Source organism: Neopelma chrysocephalum, unplaced genomic scaffold (genome assembly GCF_003984885.1).
Source record: "Neopelma chrysocephalum unplaced genomic scaffold, ASM398488v2 Primary Assembly neopelma1_64, whole genome shotgun sequence".
Classification (NCBI taxonomy): Eukaryota; Metazoa; Chordata; class Aves; order Passeriformes; family Pipridae; genus Neopelma; species Neopelma chrysocephalum.
In genome coordinates, this window is record NW_020897721.1 from 8,237,945 (window position 1) to 8,262,635 (window position 24,691).

The 24,691-nt window shown below is 38.4% G+C and overlaps 1 protein-coding gene across 8 annotated transcripts in view; it reads right to left on the reverse strand.

The window, feature by feature from the left end:
* Window positions 1–3,087: 3,087 nt before the first annotated feature.
* TTLL7 (tubulin tyrosine ligase like 7) overlaps window positions 3,088–24,691 on the reverse strand; it is a 61,612-nt gene continuing 40,008 nt past the window's right edge. For 5 of the 8 annotated variants that reach the window (XM_027683095.1, XM_027683094.1, XM_027683092.1 and 2 more), the window contains 9 exons: window positions 24,305–24,391; window positions 19,873–20,068; window positions 18,888–19,165; window positions 17,558–17,632; window positions 15,926–16,060; window positions 14,807–14,887; window positions 10,937–11,097; window positions 8,324–8,497; window positions 4,871–4,991 (listed from right to left, as the gene is read on the reverse strand). In XM_027683095.1, coding sequence (XP_027538896.1) covers window positions 4,871–4,991; window positions 8,324–8,497; window positions 10,937–11,097; window positions 14,807–14,887; window positions 15,926–16,060; window positions 17,558–17,632; window positions 18,888–19,165; window positions 19,873–20,068; window positions 24,305–24,391 — 1,308 coding nt within the window. Of the gene's footprint in view, window positions 4,992–7,882; window positions 8,002–8,323; window positions 8,498–10,936; window positions 11,098–14,806; window positions 14,888–15,925; window positions 16,061–17,557; window positions 17,633–18,887; window positions 19,166–19,872; window positions 20,069–24,304; window positions 24,392–24,691 lie in introns of all 8 variants that reach the window. The other 3 variants (XR_003534192.1, XM_027683091.1, XM_027683098.1) reach the window with 3 other exon arrangements.

The window sequence follows — 24,691 nt, forward strand, 5'->3', positions numbered from 1 at the left end:
GTCACTCAGAGCTGTACTTCCCTTTGCAAAGTAAATTAATCCCATCCCTCTTGGGTAAGGACAACCAGAGGGCTCCTGATACCCAAGTCGGACGAAGAAATCTGTGCACTACATAGAAGTTTTCAACGCAAGTACTGAATTACCTTTTTTTTTTATCTCAAAATTGAAAGGGTCTATTTAGAAAATAAGGTCCTCTATGTCCTTCTGAGAAGCTTCCAAGAAAGTGGATTGTGGGGAATTGTGGCAGGAACAACTGAGTGGGTATAATGATACAGATGCTCAGATGGTCACTGTGCCACTCACTTAAAAATCATATATAGCATTAAATGAAACAGTCTGTTCTGCTGTGACAGAGTAAGTAATTTCCACAAAGGTGGGCACAAGGAAAACCTTTAATATGAAACCTTCTCCAGGATAATGTTTTTCCTCACCAGATCCCTTTATTTCTAATACCCTTTTTGGGCTCCAATCTACTTCATGACTGTCACCCTCAGCCTCCAAAGCCAGTGCTGTGCAGCGAGTGGGCTGGAGTGAAAGATTTTCCAGTAAGCATGCCATGTAACAGCAAATTATTTCCTCCTGGAAACAGATTCCCATTTTAAGCTTCAAGTTAATTGTTTTAACAATGCATGCAAAGCTAACTTGCGGATACTTATACTTGCTAACACCTAATTACATGTTATAACTGTCAATGCAATTCATTCTTTTCACAGAATCAGTTAGGTTGGAGAAGACCTCTGAGATCATCAAGTCCAGCCTGTGACCAAACACCACCTTGTCAACTAGACCATGGCACTGAGTGCCACGTCCAGTCTTAAACACCTCCAGGGATGGGGACTCTACAACCTCCCTGGGCAGCCCATTCCAATATCTAATCACCCTTTCAGTGAAGAAATTCCTCCTATGTCCAACCCGAACCTGGTGCAGCTTAAGACTATGTCCTCTTGTTCTGTCACTAGTTCCCTGGGAGAAGAGGCCGATGCCTACTTGGCTACAATCTCCTTTCAGGGAGCTGTAAAGAGTCATAAGGTCACCCCTGAGCTGCCTCTTCTCCAGGCTAAACAACCCCAGCTCAGCTGCTTCTCACAGCACTCACCCTCTAGACCCTTCACCAGTTCCACTGCCCTTCTCTGGACTCCAGCATCTCAACGTCCTTCCTGAACTGAGGGACCCAGAGCTGGACACAGCACTCGAGGTGTGGCCTCACCGTTACAGGGGGACAATCCCTGTCCTAGTCCTGCTGGCTGTATTATTTCTAACACAAGCCAGGATGCCACTGGCCTTCTTGGCCTATGCTGGCTCATGTTCAGCTGCTGTTAACCAGCACTCCCAGGTCCTTTTCCGCTGGGCAGCTTCCAGCCCCTTCCCAAGGCCTGCAGCACTGCAGGGGTTGCTGTGACACGAGAGGACTCGGCACTTGGCCCTGTTGGTCTCAGCCCACCCAGCCAGCCTGCCCAGATCCACCTGGGCACATCTGCAATATTTTCACTTCAATATACAGAGTAAGTCACAAACTATAAACTTAAGGGTTTATATATAAAAACAAATCTGTTCTAGAACTCCTAGAACCAGCTAAGGAACCATTCAGATGTAATTTTAAAAGCTAAATAATCTGTTTACTTTCCTGCACAGAGAATCAACAGTTAGACACTAATTTTCCCATAATGAGGACAAGACAATCCTGTATAGACAGCACACTGACTCGAGGCCGAGATCTACCAACAGGGGCCCTTAGGAGGTCCTTCGAGTAGTGTTTTCTTCAACATCGCTCCATCAAAGCAATGGTTTCGAAAAGGTGTTTTCCTTGCTCTTCGGACCTCAAATAACGCGTGAAGCCTTTGTAACGCTTCTCAAGCGGCATTTCTGCCCCAGCCCTCCCGGCGCCCCTCACGCCGGGGCAGTGCCAGCACCGGGCCCTGGTTCGCGGAGCCGCCCCTTCCTTACCTGCGGTGCCTTCCTGGCGGGGCTCCCTCGGGGCAGCGCCGGGCTCGGCTCCGGGACCCCCTCCCGGGGCGGGGAAGGCTCTGCCCGCGGTGATGATCCCTCACGAGGGAGCTCCTCGTCTGCCCGGCCCCCTCACAGCCGGGGGGTCCCGCCGGGACCCGCTCGGGGGGCTCGGGACACAGCGCAGCCCGTGAGGGGGGAGCTCGGGATACACCACAGGCCGCGACATCCCCTGAGCTCAGCCCTCTTTTAAGTGGGTAAAGATCAGCCCCTACAAACACTTGTCCCCGCCCTCTCACAGCTCCCACAGCACGTGGAACCAGGCCCGAGCTCTGCTCGCACTGCGAGAGGCGCTCCGGGCACTGCCCTCAGCTCCGCCTTGGCTGAATTTGGTGCTGCGCAAGCACCGCTGGGCTGGCGGGGCTCAGGTGATGGTGGGCACACCTGCGGGCACACCTGCGGGCACACCTGCGGGCACTGGGCTGAAGGTGGGCTCAGGTGAGCGGGACACACCTGCGGGCACCGGGCTGAAGGTGCCACCAGGGCAGCCCTTGCAGGAGCTTGAGGCCAGAAGCGGTTGATATTCCCCAGGAGGTCTGATCCCGGAGGGAACGCTGCTGTTCTGCACAGGAAAGGGGAAATGCTTCCCCTTGTGCCGCCCGGGTTGTGCTCCAGGGGCAGCCCCGACTGAGCTCAGCCACAGGCGCTGGCTCTGAGGGGCAGCAAAGGGAGCGCGGCGTTTATTGAAGGTATCGATTCACACATTAGCAGGAACACAGGACCACTTCAGGAAAGGTTATCGGAAATACAAATATATTAAGTAATGTCAGACGTAGACCACTGTCTGTTCCACTTTTGTCCACACTAAATGTATTTTTCCCCAAGTCTGGCCATACTGCACAGGTGTGGTTAGTGGCCCTCTTTTCTTTTGGCAGAGGCAGAGTATTCTGTACAGACTGACTTGGCCCAGCAGTGGCATTTGAGAATAGAAATCACAATGAAATTTAAAAAATAAAAAGGAAAAGGGGGGAAAATATAAAAAGACATATGAATCTCCTACCTAAGCTCTGTTTGAGTCTGGCAAGCTACGTTGGAAGCTGATCTTATCCTTATGGCCAAAAGTAGAATACAATGGAAGCCTTGTCCAAGGAGAGAAAATTTACAGCTTTTATTAGGTCTTACAGATAACCAGGGTAGGCTTTAATAGTCACTGTATGGACCAAAAGAGATATACAATTAATGCAAACATGTTATATTACTGAACTAATATTACCACAAAAATTAAAAAGACTTCACCAGACAAAAAGACTGCTTTCATCTGGCTAATCTCAAGAGAATTTTTTAATTGTTTACAAATAGTCTTCTGCAGTTGTAGAGCTGAGGCACTACAGCACAGGCATCAAAAATCTCACCCAAATTCCCAGTTTTATATATCCTGTGACTAAAGTAAAAAAAAAACAAACCCCAAAACAACACATTTCCATACAACTTCAACCTCAAATTTCTTAAGTCTCTTAAATTTGTCTTAAATTGCTGGATATCAAAAACTATTAACATACTTGCTCCTGAGGATAAGTAGCCCCCAAATTATTTTTTTAAGTATACCTGAAATACATCAATAATTTACAAACACATGTCAGGGTTAAATGATTGATAAGTACACAAGTCTTTGGTAAATAATAACTACTCTGTTCTTTACTCAGTTAAAAAACTTAATTAATTTTTAAATCTAGATTAACTGATTTGTTTAATAATTATTTCTATAATGAATAAGGCTCACATGACACAATGCTGAGTGGGATGAATGGCTGTATGTAGCAAAACCTGAATGATGTTTTCAGGCTACAAATCTTGTTAAAACTAAGTTCCTGCTCTGGCTTGTTTGATTTTTGTGCCCTTCAGCCAGCCCCAGGAAGCTGGATCTGAGTGAGAGCTTTCAAATGAACTACATTTCCAACATGTAACCATGTCAGCAACCTAGAAAATACTGTCCATTGCAGGGATACATTCCACAGTAGGTACTGGATTGCATGCTAAAAACTACAACAAACCAATTAGAGTTTGAAACTATACATTGCAGCTGCAGTAATTCCTAAAATGTCTGTTTACCACTCCTGCAGTAAAACAGAGCTGTGCATGTGCATGCTTGGGCGAGCTGAGGTGACTTCCTGCTCCCAAAGGAAACCTAAAGGCACAGGGTACAGGTAATGGGACAAAAATCTGGAAACAAACACTGCCTTCATTTGATTACCATAATGCAGTTAGAGAGTGAATGCTTAACTGACATTTTACTGTGTGTCTACTAGATGCCTTCGCTTTGGCTAAAAGATACTATATCATGTCCTTTAAGAAAAATAGCAGCATTAAATAGATCTTGTCATTTCAGAGAAGAAATAAAAATATGTCTGCTTTAGGTTTGGCTTACAGAGTTTTTTGGCTTTTATTTTAAACATGTCCAAGAACTGATCAGAGTATTTTCAATGCCTGTTACAGTTTTACTGTTCTACTAGAGTTTTTTAATTATCTGCCTTGTTAAAGGATCAATTACACTTGAGACAATAAATAATATAGTTTACAATAAATAATTTTCAAGTCAAAGTATTATACTTACAAAATAATGTAATACTGTAATAGAATCTTCAAGATCAATTCCATTTTATATATTCTGCAGCAAAAATAACATTTCTAGTAGGAAGGAATTACTTATAAACCTAGCAAGATCTACACATTCACATGTGTATGTAAACAACAAGATTTATTATGTTCCCAGAAAAGCTATGCTTTTACAGTAGGGTTTAAGCTAAATTTTATTATAATATGATGGTAGGAAATATATAACAGTGTTTATATTAAGCTTCATCACAAATTTCAAACTGAAAAAAAAATATTGGTGCTATTATTTACAAAGAGCAACTTTCCTTTAACTTCACAAGTGACTGTATCTGTGTGTGAACAGAATGTTAGGGCGAGGCATTCCAGATGAACTGCAGCTACGTTTGGATGAGGAGGATTTCAGGACGAACAGTGAAGGTCCTGGCAATAAATACCTAGAAAGGATATGAAAAATATAGCACAGTTTACAGACAAAGCAACATTCAAGAGCAAAAGAATTAATGTTTATGCACCATACCTTATAATTGTTGTGTGCAAGAAACTGGGTACAGTAAATACTGTTTATAAAACATGAAGGGCAATAGGCACAAGCCAACTCAGAACAGGAATCTAAACTCTGACAAACTCTTTGCAAAATTCCAAAATGTTGTATGAGGACCAAACAGCTTTCTAGACCTTTATGTTTCAAGCCATCTAATAAATAAACAATGAAACCCTGTGTAACACTACTACCAAAGATTAATACTTTTACCATTAGTCAAAAGTTAAGTTGTAAAAAAAAAAAATTATTAGAGAAAAAAAAAGATTTTCAGCTTTGGTTTCCAGCTCTAATTCTCTAAAAATAGACATGTTATCATCACTACTCTTGTAAAGGAAGAAATGATGCTACACCTAGTAATTCACATCAGTGACCATTTATCTTTTAAATTCAGGCAACTGAATAGCTTGTATTTTGTATAATACTACAAGCAATAGTTTATCAAATGCCTAATATTAATTCTTAAATATTTTCATGGTATAATTACCTAATTGTAGAAATCATTAAATGAGCACAGTTAAGTGTGCAAAAATAACATCCATACTAAATTAGAATTTCACATTTAATTATGTCAACGTTAGGAAGGATTAACACAACAAATTGTATAAACCATTGCTTAAAAATTGTACAGTTCTAGTGAATCATGTGGGCTAATGATGAATAAGTTACAGACTGATCACATGGACAGAAACAGCACCACAGTGTGAGCAGGAGACTGTACAGAGCAAACGTACACAGGAGGTTTGCTTCAGCTTCAGAAAAAGCTTTATTATAAAATATTATCACCAATATAGTTTTAAACAACTTGCAAAAAAATAAGTCAGATTTGGAAGGGGTTGATGTTGAGCTTGACAGTTCACAGCGTCACCAGACCGAGTCCTGCCTTTGCCTGCTGATTCACTACAAAACTCTGATGCTTCCCAGGATTCCTTGCCATGTCATAGATAAGATCACTTAGCAACATGTAAGGATCTAGCAGTAGATGTTCTGGGGTTTTTTAATTTTACAACACAGGTGAATTTATATAGATATTAAAGTCTTTTTAAAGACTTTTTATACAGCTTGATTTTAGCTAATTTTTAAAGAGATTTTGGCATATTTTTTGAGCTCTTCCATTGTTTTATTTACACTTTTAATTTTTTGATGAAAAAAGTGTCATTAATAAACATTTCAATGCTCTTATTCAGGAGCATTGTATTCTTCATGACATACAGTGGATTTACAGTTGAGAGACAGTATTCAGAATAAATTTAATTTGTTCTCAGTTTTCATTATCTTTTTCTCTCTCCCTATACAAATAAATTTTCTCAGCTAAAGAGAATATTACCTATGTGTAGTATTTGAAAGCTTTAGTTTCACATACTTTGTTTCTTCATCACAAGCAAACTAAAAAAATTGGTTAGCGCTCAGAAAAAACAAAGTTCTTCAAATTAAATTTTATAAAGTCTTGAAAAAATTGACTTCTCATACATTTCTTGAATTATACTCTGATCTTTTCTTGCACCATACAATTTTATGGTGAGTCAAGAAAACTATTAGTAGCAGTGCAGATTCATTAAAACAGAAACCCTTATAAGTGAAATAGTTATTGTGGTTTTCCCATTTCTAGAAAAATATTTTATTACCTTACAATTGTGGACCATAACAGGTAAAAGCATTTATTTCCATATGTATCCTTCATTTCACAAATTCAGAATATCAGTTACTTAGCATATTGTTGTACTCAGGTATAGATGAAACATTTGTGGAGACTAATATAAAAACTGTAACTTAGATCAATCAGAGTTGTCATGACACTCCATTACTGATACTTGGTATAAAAAGGGCTTAAATTCCTCCAGCCTGTGAAATTTATGAATAAATTCCCTTCAAGCATCCAAAGAAGCACAGGAACTGGAGATGAGAAAGTTCTCTTGGCCCATTCCTTTCACTGCTTTCCAAATGCAAGCCTGTTAGCTGCAGCACATTCAGCTGAGCAGTTTGAATGGTTTGTGGTTGGTCATGATGTAAAATTTTCTGCAGCATTAACAGCAAAAGCAATAAAAACTTCAAGGTTGAAGATTTTCTAGTCTTAGCTAATCCAAATGACTTTACCATACTCCTGCTATAGCTGAGTAGATGTTAATATTGAATATGATTTGGTTTGTGGCTAACATACTTCTGCTTTTGCTGTGACCAAACAAATTCAGTTTCTGATTGGTTTTACATTAAGTGAGAGTGTCTTAAGATCCACATGTCAATAACAAATGGGTTCAGTGTATCAAATAACTAATCTGAGCTGTATCAAGTAAGCAATTAAGTCATAAAATAAGTTTAACAGATAATACATCAAAAGTTTGCTTTTCCCATAATGTTTAACTCATAAAGCCCTTCTATGAAATAATATATATAAGATATTTTATATAAACAAAGCATTTGTAAGTTTATATACACAATAATTAAAATTGCCATTATGGATAGAATTTGGAACCTAAGTAATTTGAAACTGATATTTAATTCTCCACCTATGCCTGTTAAATCCCAAATCATTGACTTCCACAGTTGGAGCATTTCCAGTAATCCCTGTACTGACAATATTGTAATCCCTGCTGTATCCAGTTGGAGAACTAAACCAGCCACTGGAGAATCGGGTAAGTGCCAAATAATTCTTTTACTATATGATGCTGTTTTGCAAGGTTTGAAAATATATTTATGCTCTGTAAGATGAAATAATAAAACTTTCAGCCTATAGGTTTTGGAAATGAACTTTGCAAACCTGTGCAATGCAGTAAATCAGATGGCACTTACCTGACCCTGGGCTGGAGCTGTGCCCCTACAGCATCCCACTGCGGGTGTGAGGCCACAAGTGTCTGACATGTTAGGAAACCTCTAGGAATGCAAATCTGGAAACAGTGACTTTGAGGGATCTGAGAAGGGGAAGAAAGGAAATTTTCAGTTCGCTTTATGGAAAGCCTTTGCTGCAGCTAATTAGGCAGTAGGCAATCAAGAGTTTAATGAGTGCACTCTCACACAAGATCTGTGTATCAAGTCTTCCTTTGGTGGCACTTCATAAGTGGGCTGGTGAGATTGGAGTGACTAAACCCAGGATCAGGGGAAATGTTGGGCAGTTTCCCTTTTTTTCCCTTAAATACAGAGCGAACCAGGCTTAAAGAAAAGTGAAGTGGTAGCAACACAGACTGAAACCTGTTCCAATACTATCCATTACACTTATAATATTCAAATTTATACCTTGTATCATCCCAGTGGTGGCTAATCCCAGTTGGGGATGCTCTGGAATCTGCTGAGTATTTGTACACCACCAGCAGGCAGCGTTTACAGAGCTGCACTATTCGTTGGCAGCACTGCAGTTGCTCAGGAGTCACCACCTCTGGGCTTTTACTGAACATGGTTTCCCAAGAGCTCCTGTTATGGAGAAAGACACAAACTCATGTTTTCTGTCACAAATTGCAATCTAAGAGCTTTATTGCTTTATATCAGATTTAACAGCAGAGGAACGAGAGGAAAAGCATGACCTTGCCTGTGTACAGGAAAGGTCTGTACAATTTAACACAAATACTGGCAAATGCTGAGTCCAAAACACAAATTAAGAAGTTAATCTTCATATGGGAAATGTCCACTGCCATTTTTCACTTGGTTTGTTCCCTTAAGTGTTTATAGAGCCATTACTTAGGTTTAGCAGATAAACATTTACTGTCACATAATTGTCTATGTGTCTTACAACAGGAATAACATAAAACACTTATTATTTTTAACAGGTTACCACCTGAATGCAAATGTGATATTAAAAGAATTAATAAAAGTAACAAATTATTTCTAAATCTCTTCACAGCATAATAATACTCTTTTTTTTAAGGACATGACACTAAGAAATAAACACAAAATTCATTTACAGGAGATTAGTATGTGCTCTGCTTCCTTATCAAAAAAAAAAATCATATGAGGAGAGTCTCTTGGTTTTCTCACTTAAATACTAATTATTTCATCTGGTCATATGAGGTTGGTCTGCTACAATTAAGTGCAACTTGAAAAGCACATCTATAGAAACATCCCTTTTGTTTTCTTAAAAAGACATTTCTCTTTGAAAAGAAACCCACCAAACCCTACCACACTAATATAAACCAGGTATGTTTTAGCACAGAAGACTACAATGGTTTTTTGCATACACCTCAACACCTCACCAGATCAAAAAAAAAGACTAGTACCCTTGATTGTGCAATATGGTCAATTATGTTCAATATGGTCAATTATGTGTTAGTTTTTTTCTAACCATCTGAAGTCAACAATTTGTCTTATTAATTTTAATTGTTTATCATACAGTAAAACAAATGTAGCTTTATGAAACCATCTACATCCCTTTTTTTTCCCCTGAGATTTTCATTTTTCATTCTTTTTACTAAAATAGCACATACCAAGCAGAGATCTAATGATCAAGAGGAACCCTTAAGGCTATTAGCTCCTGTCTTCTCCCAAGACATATATCTTATGAATAGTTAACATACTGCATTGCTTAATATATTTTCATGTAGTCATGCTGTTTCTGAATCAGCACATTAATGCCCCTTCCCAACATGTTTTCCCAAATTGTACACATGCCCTGTGTTTGTGCCAGTCTGTTCTTTAGGCTGGTGCAGTAGGGCAGGGATGAGCATTGGCCTCTGTGCTGCAGAGGTGCTGTCAGTTCTCAGCTGTTCCATGGCCAGAAGGTGCTTCAACTGAATAAACAACAGACTGGGAAGGGACAAACAGCCTTTTTGTTTTCTTCTGTGAATTATGTACTGAGTGTATTCCATGCAGAGTGATCTCTCTACCCATGCTGGATATTTGTATATTACTTTTACTTTTTTTTGTTTTATCTTTTACAAAGCGACTCCTCCTCCAAGGAACTGGATCTTTGCCAAAGAAGAGCTCCACTTTGGAGTCAGCTGAGTCTTGTTCTGCATGAACAAAAAATCCCAGTCTCCCTTGAACTCTTCTGCTGGCTCAAAGACTCTTATCCCAAGTCAAGTGAGCAGCAGAGTTGTTCAAAGGTTTAGAATAAAAACCACTCTTTGCAGAGAAAAAAAATCGAAAATGAAAAATTTTATGCACATTAGAAGATTTGCATGCTAAAAATAAAATACAGAATAGTAACAGTATTATTAAAAAGGAAGGTGATTACAATATTTTATAACAACAAAAGAATTGAGCTTGGACTCAAGACTTCACACACCTCTGCTAGCATAGAGAAGGGATCCAGCAGCTGCTGAGGATTGTACAAAAACAAATGCTTCAGACTGGAAACACAGAAAACTTTTCTTACCCTACTTTAACTTTTGGAGTGTGCTACATTCCCAGTGCCTACCTGTGCAAATCTGAAGGGAAACAGTAAATGTAATCAAGCACAGAAATTGGAACTCATTATTTGTACATCACAGAAGTGACACTGCATTTGGCACGAGGTGTCAGATGCACTTATGACTGAATTCTTCCCTCCTGAGTCTGGAGCTCAAACAGATGTGACAATGATTTCTGTTGATGGCAAGTCCACGTTTGACACAGTGGTCTGGCCTGAAAATCATGCACCATCCCATGGAAGAGTTGACTTAAGGTTCAGATATTTTGAAAATTAGATTATTTTCCCTAGATTATTATATTTGTAAATACATAACTAAATACTGGATTCCACTTCTGAAAAAGTTGGCCTATATTATTAGATTTAATTATACTGTATCTTTAGATGCTGTTAAAACAAGTTCAATGTATTACAGTATTCTCTGGAATAAAAATCAGCAACAAAGTATGCCAGCATTGATTGTAATGTTGAAGTTATGAAGAAGGCTAAGAAAAGAAAATCAGGCTTACCCTGAATTAGAGAAACAGTTCCACAGGCCTTGACCACGGCCCCAGAGCAAGCGACTGAACAGCCGGTTAAACAGGCGGTAGAGATGCAAACTGTCCACGTCTGGAGCTTTCCACACGTGCTCCAGAACTGCACGAACACCTGTCCTGACTATATCCAGAACCTAGCAAAGAGTATTCCAAGTCAAACAAAGCAAAGGCATATTGCAAAACCCAAAACCAGCTGATGGCTGACTGACTGCACACACACACACACACAGAGACTGCAGAGCCATGAATTCCCACAGATGTCTGGGTTTCATTTCTGTGCATTCATCAGCAAACTTTTATTATATGCTTTTTCTGTCAATAACATTTTGCAAAGCCAAATCAAAATATTTTATTTTTATTACAGAAAAGTTCATTTCTATTTTTTCGGTCTGTTCAATACTGGTTCATTTAAATGACAAAAAGAGCTTAAAAAGAAACAAAATGGACACAATTACAGACTAGAAGCACTTAACTAACAACCCAAATACTATGTATCTTCTTTTCTCACCCCCTTTTAAAATATCATCTATTTTACAAAGAACTAAAATGTCCTGAAGAGCTACAAACTCCTCAGTGTTACTCTGGATCAAACCATACTAGTTTACCTGGCAGGAGATAGTGCAGTAAAATGAATAAGTGAGAAAATGATCAGCAAGACATTTAAAATAGCAACATTTATAGAAATGTCATGGATTTATTCTACCCAGAGTACCTTTAAAGGTAAGTACCTGCAGATGTGGTGGGAGAAGAGCTGAGCTGCATTCTGTACAGCACAGACAGCGAGGCAGCTGCACACCCAGCCCAGCACTCCTTGGACACACCTTGGCACATCCCACTGGACTGGGGCTGGGAGGGAGCTGGGACTCACCCTGCCTGCCTTGAAATATCTGCATGTTCTCTGAAGTCAGGCCCCTATGCTCCCTTCACAACCCCGGGAGAAAAACAGTGTCGTGGATTCTGACTATTCCCAGACTTACTGACAGATCTAAATGGTTTTGTGCCCAAAGCAGTGTTTAGGCCTGGCACTGGCACTCAGAACAGTGTCAGATCTGTCCTACAAAAAAGCCTACAGTGCATGTAACAAAAAGTCAGTTAAATCAACATAATTTCCTCTAAAGGAAACAGCTTCTCTGCCTCTTTTCCTGACAGCATCTTCCAAAAGCCAGTCAGACTCGAGTGAGTGGTATAAATGGAGGTATTTATTGATTTGATATAGGATTTTGTAAATGAGAAAGTACAATGCTTTCCCAGGAAACTTTCAGTTATGGATGACAAACTGATTCACATGGTCTCTCAAAAGGTGAAAGAGATTTAGTAGAACAGTAAAGTATGGAAGCATGGTGTAGAATTGCAATTTTTTGGTTCTGCATAACAAACTTGTTTGTAAATAGCCTGATAGGACACCACGAAGGAAACAAAGCATAAATAAATAAAATGCTTGCAATAGCACAAGGAAGCTGTGTAGCACTGCTTAATGGGCAGAAAATCTATAGATACCTAATAATGTCAGCCTTGATGAAATATGGGGTTTCCATGTTATTTAAGCTCTTTTTGAAGACCTAGAATTAGTTTGCATGCATAGGTCTTGCACTTAATCCATGCACATAATAATCCAATGCAAATACAATACTGTCATCTCTGTTGGGAATCTTTATGCATGCAGGTGTCTAGCCCACTAAAATTCACACCCATAGTCTCCTCCTCCCAAAGAGTGAGATAGAAAGAGGAAGAAATTATAACCTAAGGATGCTTCTCTTTTTTTGTGACAGCAGGAGCTAACCCCAGGTTTTGGATTGCCCCATGCCTGAGGAACGGCTCCAGATTTTCAGACACTTCCTTAGCAGCATTAGCCTGTTGTCTTCATGCTTCTCAAGCACCTTTCCTTGTGTCTCACCTGTCTAAGGCTTTCCCACACAAATGGCAGGTATCTGTGGTTGTATCCACCCATTTGAACTCAGTCAGTCCCTGAATTACGGAAGGATCAACCATATATTTCTTTGCAATGTTACACTGACCGGTGGTAATTTACCTGTCTGGGTGGAACAGAACAATTCCACCCTGTATAGCCTCTCTTGCTAATCCAATAGACATGAGCTAAGAACAGTGATGCCAATGTAGAGCTTTTACTTTAGCACCTGGAGTTGAAGAAAACTAAGAAGTGGGTATCTTAGAGCAAGGCACAGACTGCCAGGTACTCTGGAAAAAAAATTACTTTTCTTTGTCAATATGCCAGAGCAGGAAATGTACCAGTTAATTGTCCTTAATTTGCAAACATGGCCTCAATCATCCATTTAAGAAAAGAGACAAGGCATTGCACAAGGGCTGGAAGTCACAAAACCTACATCTTCACTTTTCTAAGTTAATTTCCTTAGCTTGCCTTCATCTTTCTGTTTACTTTAATTTACAACATTTACTTTAACAAAAGCAATTATCTAGGTGTAACAGAACAAGATGTTATGAAAGAGCATATTCAGAACCCTCTGGTAAGCATCAAAACACTTCTAAAGAAATTATGTAAAGTAATGTAACATGAAGCAGTCGTAACTCCCCCCTGCCACAAAAGTCTCTTTTTCTTGAAAGTCTTAGAGGTTAAATTTCTTTTTAGCATGCATTGATTGCATTGGTTTACTCTGAGCTTGCTTCTGAATGCCTCCTGTTCCTGTGCTGTAATTCTTGAATATTACACACTAAGAATATGAGCAGAAGTTTAATTTTTCTGCACCATGCTCAATAATTGTTAAGCAAATACAGCTGTCAGGGATGAACACTGTGAAATCTAGTACATTGCCCAGATATTTTCTTTTTGTGCATTAGAATTTCCCAGTAAGCACAGTGAAGGGGACTGAGATTCGTTTTGTATTTCACAAAGTTGTGGAAAGGTACCTTTGAGACAGATTCCTTACATGCATAAATATTCTCCACCTTGTGCTCACTTCTCCTTCACCCACCTCATTGGAATATAAAACATACTTCTTTCAAATCAACAAAAGACATTTGGCAGTCCTCAGCTGCAATGTCATTGTCAAAGTTAATCCGTTTTTATAAACTACCCTTCCAAGAATAACTATCTGATTGCTTGAAGGGATTGAGGTTAAAAGCAGTTAAAAAAAAGACAAATCATTTCCAGTGCAAGCAAAGATGAAGGGCTCGCTAGTGCTCCAGGAATTATAAGTCTCCTAAGTTGTAAAGGATATCCTCACAAGAAGAGCAAAGTGCCCGTTTCTGGTTGTGCAGTTTTTGTGAGTAACAACCTGGATCAATGTGTGTGATGCTGATCCTTCCTGTACCCCTGGTTTGACATGACTGCTAGTCAAATACAGGGCAGAACCTCCCTTTATTGTGGGCTTTCTGAAATAATGCTTAAAGGAGAAAATGCTTTGCTGGGCAGGTCCATTTTTTATTCAATAGAATCTATTCTAATACTGTGGGTCAAAAACTCAAACAGCCAAGTGCAATATCACTAACTCTGATGGAGTTTTAGCATTCTTGGTCTGAAACTGCTGACTTGTTTAACCCTTATGAATCAAACCTGCTGAGTCAATACACTTCTAAGAATGTTAGATAAAATTAGGTATATAAGCTACTAATCATTTATTTGTTTCCTTTTCTTTCAGCAGATTAAGTTTTAAAGAAATTGGTTTTTAAATTATAATTCAGGATAATCATGCTTCTCCAAATATGGAGCAACATGATTTCCTACAATAGAATTAATTCATATATATGTTAGTATCAATAGCCAGGATTTCAGCATCTCAAGTCACTCCCAGCTACTGCTAAACACCAGTAGAAACACTGCCATGCATCTACTTCAGTTACCTTCAGCAAATGAAATGTGTCACTTACTTTTCGTTGCTTTACTGGATCCAGTTTTGACATCCAATAGGATGACACTTTTGGTTTATGATACTTCCAATTATCCATAATCTGTAATCATTGTAAAACACAAGATAAAAATACAAAAAAACCCAAGTGAAAGCTGGTATTTCGTTCATGAGCATCGGAGACATTTAATGAAGCATTTTAGTTCTGCTTCAACGATGAGAAACCCAAGCTACTGGTTCTGAATGTTATCTGCCAGCATCACACAAATCAACCACCCTTAGAGGAGAATTCTGTCCCACTCAGATGTGGTTTGATGATGTTTTCAACATTTGGAAAGCTCTCAGAGCAGAGGAGGTTTGGGGCCAGATAATGAATCAGGTGACTGACTCACCATGGGCTGTGCTTCCTACACCAGGACACCAGTGTTCATTTACATTACCAGATCCCTTCAGATTTCTTCTAAACTGAGAAAAGAACTTCTATCTTAATTTTTTTCTTTTCCAACCTGGTGTTAGCTTCTTTGCACTAAATATTTAAAAGGGATTCAGACAGCAGGTAATTTCTGCTTATATATCTTAATATTGGTTTTTAATTGCCCTTTAGTTGGGCACTGTTTCATGCCTTTGACAAACTACGAGGCTCAGGACCGTGCTGGATGTGAGAAAGGCTAAGCTGGTAGACAAGAAGAGCCAAAAAGTGTGTGCCTGGTGTTCTTTATGAGCAGCAAACTGCCAGTGTGCCTTGCAGATACCACTCTGAGCTCTCTGCTGTGCATATCTGAGAGCAAATGAAACACGTCAGGATCTGTTTTAACAACATCAGATGAAATATTAATTGTGACATTCTTCTTGGCTTACTTAAAAGTTTTAACTTTCTCCACAATGAAAAATTGCATTTTCCTAACCTTCCTGACTGTTTCTCATATATTTTATAAGGACATAGGAATGCTTTCAGTGCTGCTTTTAAAGTCAGAAAGTATGCAAAGCTCCAAACTTCCAAAATCTTCTGAATTATCCTCAGTTTTGGAAGTTTTAAGGCCAAAGGAGCTCAAGAATCATGGATTGAGCTTTTTACTTTGCTTCATTTCAGTGGTCTAAACAGTGTCTAGCCTGTTCTTTTTTCTTATTTATAGATACTTACGTCTTCTATAATTAATTCAGATTCTTCATCTGTTTTTCCTGGGAACTTGATTCTCATGTCATTGATAAGGAGAAGAGTCTCTTTTGTCAGAGCAGCTTCTTGCTCTTTTGTTTTCTGTAGCAGCAAAGACTCACTCTAAAAACCAATACAAAGCACAGGAAAAATTTCAAGAGTGTCATTAAATCTCATTATAAAGATGTTTGCTTGAAAAAAAAATTTAAAAATAGGGTGATATAAAATATATTCTTTAAATTTATAGACATATTATCTAAGACATAACTAATATACACACGTGTCTTGTACATTAATGCATCACCATTAGTTAGAGTTGTCAAGAAATTCAAGAAAAACAGTTCAAATGTAAGTTTGTTTGAAACAGAATACACAAATATATATTCAATATTTATGGTGCACACAATTTAAGTATAAATTTGGAATTTAGATAACAGACTTTGAATTCAAATTCAGCATTATGAAAAATATTATTAGTCACAAAAATCATCCTTTCAGTTCTTCACTTCAGCAATTGAACAGAAACTGGCAATGTATCATTAAAGGAAGCATTAAAAAGTGAGGACACTTTGCTCCAGTTCTGGTCAGTAAGGGTCTGACAGTGTCTTGGGTTGTCCAGAATTTTGTTTAAAATGTCAGTGCTTTTTATACCCACACTGATCAGAACCCCTACAGTGTCTGTAAAAGACCTTCTCTCGAGGGTTTTCTTTAAAACATTAAGACACTACGTGGAAGTATTTCTGATCCTCTTTCTTTACTTTAACATACTTTTGCATTTTAATTTTTTTCAAGATGAAATTCAAAATTTTTAGGCATTTCTAAATCTTTGTATCTTGTAAACACTACAATACTTAAGGATATTTTTGCTTAAGCGGCGGATAAACATTTCCAACTACAAAAATATACCCTGCTATTTGATACATATTAATGTGGCTGAAATGAGATAGCAAATAGTTCCAAATCCACTGTTGTTTATAACTGCTGTAATAACTTCTATAATTTACAACTGGAAATGGCTTATTCTAAACTTTGTTTCCATATCTTTAGAACATTTGGATCTCAGCAGCCTCCAAAAAATGGCAATATACTGCTCTTTTTTTGCCCAAAAGATAGATAAACTAACACTTTATCATGCACAAATGATTTCTTTTTAGGAAGTCACAGTTTATCAATTTTAATTTTATTCTAGCAGTAATATATATTATATTATTCTTAGTTGCAAAAATAATTATGAACAGAGTTCCATTCAGAATACGGCGCTAAATTATGAGTAGTTCTTATCCATTCTGTAAGTAATTTTATTAACATTATTTTTAGGAAGTGTGACCTAAGCTCTATCACCCAATGTAATTGTTCTGCATATCAAGATCATTTCTGTGGTGGAGCTTTCTCAATGAAAAAGAGAGTATGGTTTCTTACTAATGTTAATTTAAGCAAGTAGCCCATTTTTAATGTCAGATGGTAAGAGACTGTTCTTAATCTTTCAGTAATTTATATTTGATATAAAGTTAATGTGAATAGAAAAATCTATATTAGCCCTGTCTCATTAAACTCCCTGAGTACATCATGATGATAAAAGGGTGCTTTTGAAACTCGAGATAGCTAATGGATAAAAAATACCTTCAGCGCCTTGTTGGGAAGACACAATCTTAATGTCTTTCCAATTCTATTAACTGACTTTAGAGATGGAAAACTCTGGTAAGGAGTATTTCACAAGATGTCAGCACACAATTTTAAAAGGATCCTTTTTCATCATTGTAGACAAAGCCTCACAGGCAAAACAGACAATGAATGTTCTACTGGATAAAAATGATGATTAAAGATAGTAAATACTACGAAGCAAGTTAATTAGCATTACAAAAGGATTTCTCATAATCAAAGCTCACCACAATACAGAAAGGCTGCAAATAGGGGTTAAAAGTGCCAATTTGCTTTGCCCCATCTCCAGATGAATGATGTGGGTGAAGGAATATTTGGGTCAGGCATCAAAGCACTCCTGGCAAGGCTGTGGCACCACATGCAGTGCAGTGTGGGGCTGGGGCTGAGCCCCACAAACACTGCCTGGGTGAGTGAGGATGTGCTCCACATGCAAACACAAGAGAACAAATGCCTGGGCTGGAAGGAGATGCCAAAGAGGATGACAGTCTGGTAACAAAATGAGAATATATATATGGTTCAAAGTACATTGTGAAATTATAACTAACCACACAAATTCTAAACATCTAAAAGTGTTTAATCTGATTATTAATTATTCAGTCTAGTTGCTTATCTGTCTCAAGGAGAGGCTTCAAAAAGAAGGAAGCTTTTATCTTCCCTTTTAAAGAAAGAAAACGACTTCCAGTTATTGCAGTGGCAAATCCTGAAGACAACAAGCACTACATAAATTTTCAATTGTTCACTTTGGAAGTAGAGCTCTACTGCAGTGGTATAGCATACATAAAACAAGTACAGGTTGAAAATTACTTACACCTTCTTCTACAGTGGATACCCATACAAAGTCTTACTAATGTTTTATTTTGGTACAATGTATTTACCCTTGGAGTATACACTGGGTTTGAAATATTGATCTATTTTTGTTACTGTAAAGATTTTGAAGGTAGGTGCATCCTTATTTCAGAACCAGAAGCCCCCAAACAAATCACAGAAAATTTTTGAGAGAGGTAATGACCCTTTCTAGCTTCAAAAACCTATTTAGTAGAGAAGGCTGCCCATTCACAAAAGCTCTTCAGGCTTCCATTCTCACAAAATGTAACATCTCTATTGCTGCACCAGGAACCCTGAAACATCAGTTAGCACTCACCCTGAGTCATAGACAGGTCTAGAGATCTTATATTCCCAAGCAGCTGTCAAAATAACCTTAGGCTTTCTGACATGGTGCAAATTAGTGATGTGTTTATTGAGTTTTGGAGCAATGGAACACATTTTGAATGCAACTGCTGTGTTAACTCACCCCTGAAGAGCTCCCAGTTCCCAGGGTGGCTGTGTGAGAGCCTCTGGCCGAGGATGGGCTGCGGTTTAAGGAGTGGGACCTGTTCACTGAGGATGTTCTGTGCAGCTGCAGAGGGGCCTTGGCTGAGCAGGGCCGTGGCTCTGCCTGGGACTGCAGGGTGAGCACGGAGATGGAGCGGGGGCAGCTCACTGAGCGCCTCATGGGGGCTGGGCAGGACGTGGGGGACGAGTACGAGGGAGGTTTGGCAGCTTTAGTGGAGGGTTTCCAGTTCATTCTCCCTGCAGACAAATTAAATGAGTGAAGCAATTACTTACTATTCTCTTAATGCCCATTTTTCAGTCTTTGTAACTAATAACATACATGATCAACACGTGTGAACACATGTTGTACTACCCTGTATGATGAATAACAACTCTAAATGTAGCAGTCAGTCATGTCAGATCCCCTAATAAGACATAATTTCCACACTCTATAAGAAGATTTATTTCTTCCCCATATTCAGCTTTAATCAAGTAGACTCCAGTCCTCTATAACATCCATAAGATTTATTAGAGAGGGCGTGTGCCCTGTAGGTCAAAAAGTATGTGACTACTGAGTGTGACTTCCTGACCGTAAGAATATGGAAACAGGAGAGAAAATGTGCTCGATGGATCCCATATTTGCAGATCTGGCATCCCTCCTCTGCTCCTGTATAGCTGTAGTTTTTTAATTCAGTCTTCTGCTAAACAAATGCTATGAAAAATAAAATTTTAGAAGCAGTACTACACATGTGCAATCACATTATGAAATCTTTGAGACAATATACTACTAAAACAAAAAAATAACCTGCTATATCTATTAATTTAGAAAATACTTTAAAGAAAATGAAACAAGCAAAGCAGTGTTTACTCCTAAGATACAAATGTTGATACATTTTAAAATACTGAAGAATTTCATATAATTCATCATCAAAGCCAGACTTACTTGGAAAAATGATTTAACTTACCTGATCGTTCCAAAGGTTTGCATTTATTTTCTTCAAGATCATATGAAACTTTTTTCTCTTTTTTTTCATTGTGATCTTCCTTTTCAGTTTCCTCTCCTGAGTCTGACACACAGCTACCACTATCACAGCTACTATCACTACTGTGGTTCTTAATTTTCCTTAAGGAATGTGCACTTTCTGGCATTGAACACAAGGGCTGAAGAAAAAGGGGAAAAAAAAGTACCTGATTCAGGCAGGTTCAGGCAGGATTTGCACAGCTATAAACCCTCCCAAATTAGACTGGAAGTTTGCTCTGTATTTTAGAATAAATGCTTAAATATTTCATTAAATTCACTCCACAGTAACCCTAATCTTTCTCACATGAAGAACAGCATAATATAGTAACGGGAAGGGGGGAATTATTTTATTTCAAGTATGACTTGCAGTAGCAGACATATTGAATTATAGTTTGAAATCATAAATCAAGTGCTATAGAACACTATTTACAATCAGTTCAGGTCCTTCGCTGATATTTGCAATAACTGAAGTTAGAGTTCAGCCATGATCAACATGCAGTAAAAAAACAGGCCAAGGAACTTCAGCTGCTGTACTTCTGAAAAAGAAAGTGATTAATGCACATCCTGCAGAGAGCAGAAACTGGAAGAACAGAGAAAGCTGTGCTGGGTGTTCTTGGTGTCCCATGTTAACATGGGATTCAGTGCCATCAGCTAATGAATCCTGAGCTATTTCCAAGGATACTGCAAGACAAAAATCAAACAGTAGGAGACAGAGAAACTGATGCAAGACCAGAAACGACAAATGAAAATGTTCCTTCTTCCACCTGCCGTCGGTCAGACACGAACAATGCAGTATCCTCCATTACCTCTGTTATCCTAAGCAGATTTAACTGGTCACCTTCTTTTCCTACACATTTTCTTTGCAGTAACTCTCAGCTATAGGAAGCTATGCTGATGGCAACATCTTCCTAGTCATCGAATGGATTGCAATTAAAGCTCAGATTTAAAAAAAATATCGTGATTTCTGAACATACTTTGAGTCAGAGTGAAATAGAACTCTCGGGAAGAATTTAAATTTTCCTAATGTATTAACATAATGTAATGCACCTAGATTTATTAGGAAAGGTAACAGAAAAAAGCCCCAAAACATGCTGTTGCTGCAAGATCCATTTTATAACTAAACATATGCTTCCTAAACTTCCATTCCAGACAAAGCAGGGAAGAGATTTCTGCCTAAAAAGTGACAGCCTGTTTATGCAATCCCAAGCTGTTTGACCAGATAAAGAGAAGTTAAAGAAGAATATTCCACTGAGGAGAGCCCTGACAATTGCTGTTACACAAAGAATACATTGCTGTGTATTTATCTATCTGCCAAAAGGACAGTCTTAGAAATAGCTGTCCTAATCATGAAATACTGTGTATGATAGAAATACACTGATCAGACAGTCCTGATGAGTTAGGCAAGGTATAATAAACATTTTCACTCAAAACACACAGGGGCTTTCCACTTATCACATACATGTTCCTCACACGTTCTACACTAAACAGTAAGAACATCCTGACCAGGACTTCACATCAATTAACACAGAAAAACAAAAAGACAAGTCAAAGAATTATGAAAAGCAATAAGGACAAATGATAGCTAGATCTGGGTTTAAACTGACCTCCTAAAGTAAGAGAGATTTGATTGCTTAGCAAGTTTAATCACCTTGATTTTCTCCTTATGCTAACCTGATTTTTCTGTGATTAAACTCATCTGATCTCATAGCAAAGGATTGAAAAGGACAGTAATTGCTCATTTCCTCTCTCCTAGCTGTTCTTTTCTTTCCCTGGCCCTTCATCCCACACACAGGTACAGTGGGACACAGGAACCCTGGCAGTGTGTGGGTGGAAGGAGACCTCTAAGAGGCTACAATAAGCTGGACATTTCCAGAAAGCATCTCTCAGTCTACACAGAGCTCAGTAACATTTTCATTGCAGGAAAAAAATGCCTTCATTCTGAGAAATTCTTGATTTTTTTCTCCATGGAGTTCCTAATCATGTTCAAATAAAAATAAGGCTGAAATTCCTGGCAATTATGGAACAGTTGTTTATACACCCCCCTACCCTTCATATATAGATAGGTATGTGGAAATGTAGATATTTATACACGTTTCTATGTAGGGAGGAGGATGAGGAGGAAAACACGTCTCCCCTGACTATTCCAGCTGTTCTGTACAGAGTTTTCTGACTGTTCTTTTTTTCTGAGGAAGAGAATGCATCTGACCTCCTAACAGTAGCTTCTGTCAGCAGGCCACCTACTGAATTTTAAGGGGGAGAGACTTTATGACCTTCTAAAAGAACCTTTCCTGTTGGATGACATGATGTGAAGTACCTGTCCCATAGTTGGTTTAGTTTTTTCTCTGTTAGAATTTGCATACGTTACTTTCTTAATATGCAAATAGCTCTTTATTTGTAGGACTTTATGGTTACAAAAAGAGTTTCACAGCTGGATTATTCTCCTACCTGACACATTAACAGGCAATAGTGAGTTCTACTGCCTGTCCCACTGCCCAGATTTCTATATAATAAATATTTAGAGCCTACACATCTCATAGCATCCCCTTTACAAAGAGGTGGCCAATTAATTGCATATCATTGGCCATATGCACCTTACCCCTTACAGGAAAGAGGAGCTGCTCTTTTGGGAAAAGATCCAAGCCCATCCACAATGGGCATCTGTATTTCAAAGGGAGTGCACAGGACATTATACAACCAGGGAGGGTTGTATAATGATTGAGAAGTGCAACAGGACCACAAAAAAAGATGCAGGAATAGAAATCCTGTATAGCATGAAGTGTGCACACTGCAAGGAAAAGAAACAATCTCCCTGGAATAGCTAGTTTCATTGCTTTCCCTTTTGATTCCATCGATTTTATCACAAAAAAAATGGAAATTTCGGTCATAAGCAATGTTTTCTTTCTCCTGTAAGTGCAAACAATGTTGTACTGGTAGAGCAGCTTGTAAGCTACACAGTCCATTTGTCTGCTATAAAAGAAGACCGTGGCATATAGTCTGACTCATAATTAATCAAAATTCATCCTAAAACTAATTGAGAGGGGTTTCTCAATTTGGCCTTAGTACCCTTTTAAACATTTCCAGCCTCCAGTTTGGGACTGGCTTGTGTGCAACCAGAGTAGAGGTAGAACAGATCAGGTCTGTGTGATACAGTCAAACAGGTGGATGCTCTCTGGGGGTTGCTGGGGAAAGACAGGCTTCTGGAAAAAGGAAAAAATGTCACTGAGATGTTAAACTTGAATTAAGTGACCCCATGTTAAAGAACTGAAAACAAACTTCCAGGAAAAGAATTCCCGAAGAATGGGGATTGAGTGTGTTCCTTGGGTGGACTGGATTTTTTTTTCTTCTTTAAATGAATCCACTGCTGTTAAAGCACTAGCTCACAAAATCCCCATATTTGTAATGAGGTCCCTGCAAATCTATCTTAATACCAGATTGGGGATGTAGATCCTCTTTCCAGTATGCATGCCTGTAATAAGATGTAGCCCTTTGGATTCTTGCACATATCTGAAGTACCTCTTCAAGCTCAGAACAATTGTCAGCATTCATTTTGTACTTAAATTCACAGGTTTGTACACCATGTCATCAGAAACACGAAACGCTGGAAAAACATTTACATGCATCAATAAACAAATCCATCAGAGCTCAGGAACACAGATGCAGCTCTTCTAAGCAGACCTGACCTAAAACATTTGGAGGATATAAAAAACATACTTATTTTAGCCAAGCTCAAACTATTTATCTTCACTGGCTTACAGAGATATGCCGTTTATTTAAGGCAAAGACTCACATCAACTGTGCACACAATCAGAAAGCATTAAGCCAAAAATAATATACATTCACATTAAAAGCAGATTTTGGATGTAAAACGGGTTCCAAGATACACTGTACAACTATTTTAGCAAGTGAGGAAGCCACAGACATACTAAAATTATAATTAATTCTTCGACCTTCCATGGTGCCTTTTATTCCATGATCTCAAAATTCCTAATTTTGGAACTAATCAATTAAAGATGAAAGCATTCTTTTGAGATAGGCTATTGATATAAAAATCCTTTCACACACTGAAATCAAGCAATCTCTTGCACAACAGCAGTTGCCAAGCATGGCAATTCCTCAAAACAGTTTAGAGAGGGAAAGAAGGATCTTATATACAATTAAAATTTACACTAAAATATACACTTAAAATTTTAATGAGATTTAGTTGGACAAATAGTAGTGATGCTTCTCTCCATACTTTAAAAAAAAAAAAAGAAAGTTAGTGCCATTCTGAAGAAGAAAACTTCCACCAGGACCAGCTAACTAAATTCCCCACTTAAAATTCCCAGAATACCTGTCTACAGAGTGAAACAAGAAATTGGTATCCAGAATTCAAATACCTTAGGTCCTCGCTGCCTGGTGCATTTTCCCATTAGCTTTTCATCATCTATCTCACACTGCTCCAGAAGATCCAAAATGTCCTCCTCCTAGAAATGGGAATTTCATTAAAATTGAGTCAAAGCAGGACATATCCTGTCCTTCTAAAATTCAAGTAGAAAGTGGTAGGAATTTGAAAGTACCCTGATTACTAATTCCTGAAATAAGACTATGAATTCCTCCACAGGAGGAAATAAAAGCATTTTTTCTCATGCATGCATCTCTCCTTACAAGCAAAATGAAAGTTAAAATCAAGTCTTAACATTTATTAAAAATAAAGGTCTGAAGAAAGGGTTAAACAAAGATTCCTGTAAAACTGCTGGATGATGCCAACTACAAAGATGCAAAAT